Source organism: Charadrius vociferus, unplaced genomic scaffold, assembly GCF_000708025.1.
Source record: "Charadrius vociferus isolate BGI_N301 unplaced genomic scaffold, ASM70802v2 scaffold852, whole genome shotgun sequence".
Classification (NCBI taxonomy): domain Eukaryota; kingdom Metazoa; phylum Chordata; class Aves; order Charadriiformes; family Charadriidae; genus Charadrius; species Charadrius vociferus.
This window is the reverse complement of record NW_009647245.1, coordinates 12,464-21,339: the sequence shown is the minus strand read 5'-3', so window position 1 is coordinate 21,339 and position 8,876 is coordinate 12,464. Positions and strand designations below refer to the sequence as shown.

The 8,876-nt window shown below is 53.7% G+C and overlaps 1 protein-coding gene across 1 annotated transcript in view; it reads left to right on the top strand.

Annotated features, from left to right (window-relative positions):
• Positions 1 to 8,876, top strand: part of OCRL (oculocerebrorenal syndrome of Lowe) — a 26,650-nt gene that overhangs the window by 10,692 nt on the left and 7,082 nt on the right. The window contains exons 15-21 of the mRNA XM_009879992.1: positions 102 to 202; positions 884 to 994; positions 1,296 to 1,461; positions 1,676 to 1,911; positions 5,349 to 5,372; positions 7,744 to 7,863; positions 8,082 to 8,166. Of these exons, the coding sequence (XP_009878294.1) occupies positions 102 to 202; positions 884 to 994; positions 1,296 to 1,461; positions 1,676 to 1,911; positions 5,349 to 5,372; positions 7,744 to 7,863; positions 8,082 to 8,166 (843 nt within the window). The remainder of the gene's footprint in view (positions 1 to 101; positions 203 to 883; positions 995 to 1,295; positions 1,462 to 1,675; positions 1,912 to 5,348; positions 5,373 to 7,743; positions 7,864 to 8,081; positions 8,167 to 8,876) is intronic.

The window sequence follows — 8,876 nt, the reverse complement described above, 5'->3', positions numbered from 1 at the left end:
GCGCGCATGCCTGCGGGAGGTGGTGATATAGTCAAGGCACCTCTGCTAATGCTGTTGCAAGAGGACTGAGTAAATAAAACTCAGGTGTGTCCACTGTGTAGGTGTGCTGCTGTTGGGCAGCTGTGCCAGCCTCTGCTCAGCAAACAGCTCAGAGGCTGTGGTCGTCCTGCGCAGTGTGGCACCGGGACAGTGTTACGCCACAGTAACGCGGGTGTTTGCTGGAGTTTACCTGAGCAGGTGTGGTCATATAGTAAAGAGAAAGGCATTCCCATCAGCTGTTTTAGTGATGCTGCTTAGCGTCTGGGGTATAACCCGTGATATCTAGTACTAGAATGGGTGAGCTATGTTTTCTGTCCTCCGCAAGGAGACACAGCAGAAAGCTGTAAATAGTTGTGCCTGCTGTTGCAGTATTGCCACTGATGTGCTAAGAGTCTGTGTCACTGGTTCACATCTGTGTTTCTTTGGTGGTGGATGGCTGGCAGCAGATTTGGGTTTTCTGCCTTACTGAACAGAGACAGTCCGTGTCCATTTTTGCTTCCTCCTGCTCCCTAGGTAGCTCAAGTCTCCTTAAAGAAGGGCCTTTCTCCTCTTCCTGTGGAGAATCATGAGTAATGCTGCAGGATGCCAGTGCTGTCCCAGAGGGATCACTCCCAGCAGTGTGATCAGTGGCTAGAAAGACCCTAGTAACATCTGTAGGGGTAAAATATGCGTAAGGTTGCATGTGCAGCTTGGCAGTGCACCCATGTGTGCAAATTCTCGTACCCCTCAGCTGCACATAGCAAGCGCTTAGAGAAATATTTCACTTCTGCAGTTTCCTCATGATCAAAAGAGTTCCTGTGAAGCTAGTCAGAAACTTTGCTGAGTGTTTTCTGATCTTCCACAGGTAAAGGTTGTGGATGAGCAGAAGTATCGGAAGTTGTTTGAAGACATCGTTCGACTAATGGACAGAATGGAGAACGACTTTCTTCCTTCGCTGGAGCTAAGCAGGAGAGAAGTGAGGATGAAACCTGAATCGCTGTCCGCTTCCCAAACAGAGCAGCCTTAGAAGTGCTAGAACTGCTTTTAAAGTTGTTGATTCAGTAAACTGTATTATAGGAAATTGAACTTTATTCATTATCTTATGATCAGGAGTTGGATTAGAAGAGACGTCTTGGCTGCTTGGCAGGTCTTCTGTTAGGAGCTCTGCCTTGTGAGGGCGCTTCTCAGTGACAGGTTGCCACCACAGAGTCCAAATGCCTGTCTGTGTGTCCCATCGCGGCCACTAGCGTGATTTGTGTTTTCTCTTTGCTCTGCAGTTTGAGTTTGAGAATGTGAAGTTCCGTCAGCTGCAGAAGCAGAAGTTCCAGATCACCAATAACGGGCAGGTCACCTGTCACTTCTCCTTCATCCCAAAGCTCAACGATACCCACTACTGTAAGCCGTGGCTCCGCGCTGAGCCTTGTGAAGGTTACTTGGAGCCAGGTGAGTTTTACCATGGTTTCTGCAGTGTGTACACAACTGCCACCCCATCTCTGTTCAGTTCTTCCCATCTTTCCCCTGTCTCACCTTTCTTGCCATCATCCTTGTCTGTTTGTCATCTCGGTTTTGTGGCCATTGTCCCTGCCACTGTATGTTTGTCCTTGTCATACCTTTTGGAGAGTGTCTACGTGTTCTTAAGGGCTCCTGTCTGTTGCAGATGAGAGCACGGACATCTCCCTGGACGTGTATGTCAGTAAGGACTCGGTAACCCTTCTGAACTCTGGCGAGGATAAAATTGAGGATATTCTTGTCCTTCACTTGCACCGAGGGAAGGACTATTTCCTTACCATCAGTGGGACCTACCTGCCCAGCTGCTTTGGCACCTCCCTGGAGGCCTTATGCCGAATGAGACGACCGATCCGAGAAGTTCCAGTCACAAAACTCATTGACTTGGTGAGTAGCAGCATTCTGGAGCAGGTCTCTGAACAGGGAGAGAGCACGTTCCCTTCTGTTTACTCCTAAAAGCAGGAGTAATGCCTTCAGCTTGGGTCAGCTGTGCTGGCTCTGAGCTGATTTACTTTTTCCAGAGCTTGAGCTGCTCTGTTGTTTCCCTCCACCACAGCCAATCGCTTTTGACAGCCTGTACTTTATCCCCTATTTCTGAGTAGGTTCTAAATATTGTTTGGTGGGACAAAAAGGTGATCCCAGCACCTCGTGTTTTGTGTTACTGCCATGTTGGTGCTGGCAGGCTCAGCTGGGTGGCACTGGTGTGTCGGGAGAGTGTTACTGCCATGTTGGTGCTGGCAGGCTCAGCTGGGTGGCACTGGTGTGTCTGAAGAGCTCTCCTCCGAGGTGCCTAGGCTGCTTCTGCAGTGACCAGGGCTCCAGCATCCTTTTCCTTCTGGACGCTTGTGGCATTCACACTGCTCAAGGGAAGGAACGAGCAGAAGCAGGAGGACCGAAGAAAGGACTTTGATGCTGTTAAGTGTACTGCTGGGTACGGCTCAGCAAATGGCCAGTCCCGCAGCCTTTCCGGCCAGTTCCTCTCACACCGACTGCAGTGAGCCAGCGCCTCTGCGGTGCAGAGATAACCGTTCCTCTCCCCAGGCTCCACCGGCCCCTAGCATCGATATTCATCGCTCTGAAGGATGTGTGCGTGTGAGGGGGTGCAGTTGTGCCCTAGTCACCTTTTGTCTTTTTTGGTATCTCATGGCTGTTTCTGAGATTAAGCCCCATTTTGGGGATCTTATTTCTTGCTTTCAGCCTGCGTTCATTCCTCTCTTCTGATGGCCTTTCCTGGCCTTGCGTCAGTGAGGTTTAGCAGTTCCCGAGTTTTAACCTATTTAGCTGTTCTTGTTTAGCCAGGAAAGCCATTTCTTTTTGCTCACCTGAGAGATTAGCCCGGTTCTTTTAGTCTCGCCAACATGTGATACCTTCCCTCTCATCTCATCCTTACATGCATCTTTTTTGTCCAGTGAGCTGCTGCTTTTTTACATCTGTGGGTTTGGCGGTGTCCGCTCCCATCTGCTTACGCTTCTTTCTCTTCCCTTTAGCAGGTGCAGTGTGCCTCTTGCTGCCTCTTCCCGTTCCCACCTTTTGTTTTAGGTGTCCGCTTTTCTCACAGGCCTGACGTACAGAAAGGCTGTTGTTATTACAGCAGAATTTGGATTTTGTAATCACAAGATCAGGCTAAGCAGAATCGAGGGGCAAGATGCCTCCTCAACTCAAGCAGCTAATCCAGGCCTCAGGCTCTTCGTACTTTCCAGGATTCGACTGAAAGTCAGTCTTATTCTAGAAACGTGTTGAACTCGGTCTGAAGCGTTTCATCAGTCTTGGTGGCTTTTCCACCTGCTTTTTCCTGCTCAGTACTGACTTCTTGTTTGATAGACAAGAACTTGGGCCTGGACTCTTAGCTTCTGCCCTCACAGACACCCACTATTACTTTCCTAAGAGTACTTCGAGGCTTCTTGTGCTTCCTTTACCTGTAGGTTTCCTTCTGTTATCCAGTGAAACACGTAGAAGCACAGGAAGCAAAACAACGGGGGAAGAGCACCCTGTCCCAGTATCTGCAGCAAAGAAAGTGTCTCTTGTGGCAGTGAGGTCAGTGCGACTGCAGTACTTCCATCGGAACACGTTAAGCAAGCTCAAGGAATACGATGTGTAACGGCCCAAAGCAAAATTTAGTTGCTGAGATTAGAAAGCTACTGTCAGGTTAGAGCTATTTTAGGTCTTTGGTTTTGATCATACCTGTGAGTTGAGAAATTCTTGGAGACAGGACAAGCGGAGCACTTTGTGCAAGGGAGAGTGGCGCAGGTGCCAACCACTCTGCAGCCCAGACGCATTTTGGTCCAGTTACGTGTATTTAGCTGATGTTTAGACTGTGTGTGAGGAAGGCAGCGTGTTTGTGTATTAACAACCATTTTCCCTCCTGCACTTGGGTAGTGTTAGGGCTCGTCATTCACTGCATCAAGCATTTTTCTCAGCCGTGGCGAGACTGTATCTGTTGGCTTCGGCAGAGGGCGATCAGGAGAATGCAGGTCAGTAAGGGTGTGAGAGGCGGTTTGATGCAGGATAGCAAAGTGTAGGTGGGAGCTTGTTTGGAAATGGCTCTCCTAGTTCTCCCGGGAGAAGCTGCCGACACGAGCATCTCGCCTTTGGGATTTCGGTATTAGTGTCTCATCCTATTTTTTCCTTGGGATCTTACTGCGGGCTTTAAAAAGCCTCTTGAAGAATCTTTGTCAGGAGCAGGTTCATCTCACGGAGCTAATTGTGCTGAACGCTACAGGAGGAGAGGTGAACAGCAGGGCAAGCAGTCAGGTAGGTGGTAGTGAGACTGTTGAGATGACTCACCCAGTTACGAAACGAGCCTCTCCTGTGCATCGTGGCTATCTGGCGTCCCAAACCTGTGACTGCTGGCCCTCCCCCTGTGCCTTGGAAGAAGAACCTGCGCCAGCTCGTGTTTGGAGCAAGCTGTTCCCTGCAAGAGGCCGGTCTGTTGTGGCTGTGTTAAAACTCGGTGAGCCTCCAAAGGAAGCAGGCACTGCAGAAGCCGCAGAGGATCCCGAGATGCCGCTCCCTCCCAGGCATGCCCTGTGCCATGGCGGCTGCAGCTCTGTTTCCAGCTCAGCCCTTGAATGCGTTTCGGTTGCTCCCACCCTGAAAAGTCGATCCGCCAAAACTCAGCTTGGGCAACCTGCTTCTGTTTCCTCCTGCGGACTCCACTAAGCAGTGTGGTACGCTGCCAGCCTGCGCTGCGCTGGTGAAGGGATGCTGTGTTTCAGCGTCGCCGGAGGGATTGGACGTACAGCCTGGAGGGGGCTTTGGCATGCTCCTCCTTGCAGTGGGTTAATGCTATTAGGTTGAGACAGCCGAGCAGCCTGGGGTTTTGAGCACAAACACTCATTTCCCTGACTATACACAAAGCTGCTTAGGGGGCCTGTTGGCTCCGCAGCTGCCACACACTCCGAAATACAGATTTAGCCTAGTGAATGTTTTATCTCTGGCCTGGTCACAAGGGAAGATGGCTGAAATAATACGGGGATATTTATTTCTGACCGGGAAGATTCAAGAAGGGGAACTTCTTCCTGGCGGACACCTCTCATCTGCCTGTGGCCCGACTGTGTGCCTAGATAGCGAACAGCGCTGCCGCAAGGCCCTTTGGAGGAGTTTGGAGAAATCCTGACAAGGTTGTGCATCATGTGAGCGGGATTTTTGCTAATTGGCAGGCAAATCTCTCACCGCAGGTTTAACTTTGGCCATGTCAGCAAAATGTGTGAAGGACCTGGCATTCAGCGGGTTCTTGTAATGCAAATTAGGTTTCTGCTAAATCTGACAGTACTTCCTTCTCTTAACCATACTTTTTCCTCTTCTCTCTTTCCCACTGCTCTCAGGGAGAAGACAGCTTCTTAGAAAAGGTAACGCAAGCAATTGCTGGGGAAGTCTGCTTCTCAATGTCTTGTTTGCAAAGGATGAGAGATTTCCCCATGTTTCATGCTGAAGAGGGGGGGGAGGTGGGTGCAGGAGGAGCACTGGTTCCACCAAAGCCTCTTAGCACAGCTGTGGGCCGGACGAGAACATGTAGAAGCACCGAGTGACCCCGTAGCCAAGATGGGGCCCAGCCCTTAAAGCTTAAAGCTCACCAAATTTACTTCAGGGGGGAAAAAAATTCTCTCCTGATCCTGGCAGCGATGATGGATATTTCCAGAAACGCTTAGCAACCTTTGATGTGTGTGAATTAGCTCTAACCATGCAGATAAGGTGGGGTTCACCATAGCACCCTCTTCAGACATGCGGGGAGAGGGCTGAATTAGAAAACCAGAGTACTTTGCTCTTTCCATCTTGGTGTGTCCTTAAGGAGGCCGAGGAAGGGCCTTGCGTAGGAGACAGATGTTCCTCTGCTTCCCCGAGCAGCAGAGCTCGGGCTGCCAGCTCTCCTAGCCCCCGATGCCTGAGCAGCATCGCTGCTTTGCTTTGCGCTTGTGCTCTGCGCTGGAGGCCAAGCGAGTCAAATCTGTCACTCGAAGAGCTAGTGGGAGATGCTGGGGGTGTGCGGCAGCGCTGCCCCCGCTCTGCCTGCGCCGGCTCAGGCTCAGGCGTTTGGTAACTCGTTTGAGCTGGCTCTGTGCGGGCTTCCTGGGCTGGGTGACTGGTCCCTCTGCAGGCTGTCAGTGCGGTGACAGGGTAAAACAGGAGAGGGAATGGACGTGCCCTCTCCAAGAGGGGATTGAACTCGGGTGTTGAACCAGATAAAGCTCCCAGACTCCTTCCTAGCAGCAGGGGAGGGAGGAGTTCGGTACCTGCCTCCTGGGAACACCCGTTAGCAGAACATCTTCCTTCCCGCGGAGAGGACACGGACCTGCCTCCCCTTCCTCGCACACGGCAGGAGAGGGCGCTCGGTGCCCGGCAGATGCACAAGGAAACCGAAGGCCCAGCGCCGCCTCCTCCTCCTCCTCCTCCTCCTCCTCCCCCGGTTCTTAACTGTTTCCCTGCTGAACTCTCCGGCCGTGCAGCCTGGCAGAGTCGAGCGCTGCTCTGGCACTCGGCTCCAGTGCTGCCATGCCCGGGCGGGGGAGTTTCTCTTGAAGAGCCCTTAGCTCTCCAAGAGGGTCCACAGCTCGCACCTTTCCCCTTTTAGAGGAAGGTGGTAATGCGCTTGCCTAACATGCGGCATCCAAACCTTCCTTGTGTGCTTGGATGAGTGAGGCAGATGTGTAGCCGCGACCCAGCGTCTGCCAGCTGGGTAAAACCGAGTGGTGTGCGGGGCAAAGCAAAGCTCTGCCGTGCTGCGGGGCAGGGGTGGCCGTTGCCTGTGCTGGCAGGGCTCGTGCCAACCTGAAGCGTCTCTGGGCGTACCGGGGGAAGGCGAACCCTGCCCCAGCTGGCGGTGAGTGACTGTGTGTGCTGCAGAGGGACAGCGATCACAGTTGTCACGTAAGCCGACAGCTGAAATGAAGCGCTTTGCGTTTGGCTTGTGGTGCTCCTCTCTGCCGGTGTCCTTGGGTTGTGTTCCTGCTTGTGCCGGGCGCTTCTGCTGAATGTGCTTCAGGAGAGCTGTGCATGGCTTCCTCTTGACAGCACACAGGAACACCAGCGATTGTAAAGTGAGAGTAAAATCAAGCAAAATACACTGATCCCCTTAAAGATGGGTGTGATGGAGATTCCTGAGCAGTTGAGCTCGTCAGCTGCTCTGCATGAGTAAGTGGGAAAACGTGGCAGTGGTGTCAGGGGAGCCTGCGCTCAGCAGACACCGCTCCTTAGGAAAATGAGGAAGGAAACTTCAGGAAAGTGGCCTGGTTCAGAGCCCGGCGGGCAGACGTGGTCGGAGCACGCAGGAGTCGGGCAAGGCATGTCCTTGACTCTGCGTCCAGAGGAGCTCGGCGGGATGAGCGGGGCGCGGTGGCTGCGTTGGACCCGAAACGCGGAAGGAGTCGTCAGGCTCCGCTCCTCCAGAGCGTCGGCTGCGGGGCGCCGGGGGAGCTGTGGTTCGGACAGGCCGTCAGCCAGCGGGAGACCCGTCCTGTGGGAGCTGGTGTGGCTGGGGGGAGCTCCTCCGAGGCGGGCTGAGACCGGGTGCTGCAGTTTCGTGGTGGACCGGGCGGGTTGTTCCGTGGGGCAGCGGGGGGGAGCGGAGCCGGGACCTACGGAGCGATGGCTCTGTGCCGGAAAAGCAAGGAAGGGCCGGTTGGGTGCTGGGTCCTGCTTCTTCCCCCCTCCAGGCTTTCTTTACCGAGGCCTTTCCAGAGGGACTGAGCTTTCCCGGAACCTTTGTGTGCTCTTTGCCACCAGGAGAAATCCGTTCTGCAGATGGGCTCCCTGGACAGTGAGGAGCCGAGTGGGATGCCGCTGCAGGTGCCCAAGGAGATCTGGCTCTTGGTGGACCACTTGTTCAAGCATGCCTGCCACCAGGTGAGGGAGAGGGCCTCTGCTGTGCCGGGAAGCTCTGGAGAGCTTGGTGACCTGTTTCATCACTGGCACCTGGAGATCACCTCCAGTTTGGTATTTATGGGGCAGGGCTTTTCCCCTGCGCTTGAGGCACTGGCCGGGGCTACCAGCTTCCACCCTGCTCTCGCTGTGTGCCTTTGCGAGGAAGGTGACTTTGTCCATCCCTGTGCTGATTTTGGCAGGAGGACCTGTTCCAGACTCCAGGCATGCAAGAAGAGTTGGAGCAGATCATTGACTGCCTGGACACCAGTATCCCCGAGAAAATCCGTATCCTTGCTGCACCCGCCTTTCCCAGGAGCCTGCTGGGCCTCCGCTCTGCTGGGAGAGCTCCCTCACGGGAGAGCTTGTCTGCGAGCTTTAGCTGGCAGTGTCCCTCCTGGGGGGTTGGCTTCCCTCTGCCCCCCAGAGATAACCTCTTGTTATGGTTTGAGGAACCCACAACAATTTATTGTCATTTAGACAATTATTCTCTCACCCGATGACCCCTCCCCACCCGGGAAGGGGAATCAGGAAAGAACAAGGAAAGCTGAGGGTTGAAATATAAACAGATTTAACAGGATAAGACCCGATAATTAACATTAATGACACTAAAGAACCGATATTGACCCCGATACCAATGTAAAACCCAGAGGGATTCCCCTCAGCCCACTCCGTCGGTAGGAGCCGTGCGCTCCCCGCAGTGACAGCCCATGTGGGACCCTGCGAGCGCTGCGGCTTCGGGAGGAAGGGACGGGCTGAGGGCTGCGGCACCGGGGCGAGGAGTTCTCGGGATGGCAGCCGTCACGGGGGAGAGAGCTCCTCAGCAAACTTCCGAATTGATATGGGATGTGCCGCTCGTGGCATGAACGAACCCTGTTGGGCAGCGTGGGCCAAGTGCCCGGGTCTCGCTCCTCCTCACCCCCGCACCCGGCGAGCTCGAAAACACCGAGACCTCGAAACCCGCACCCCATCGCTGGCTGTAAATGAGTATTTTCACC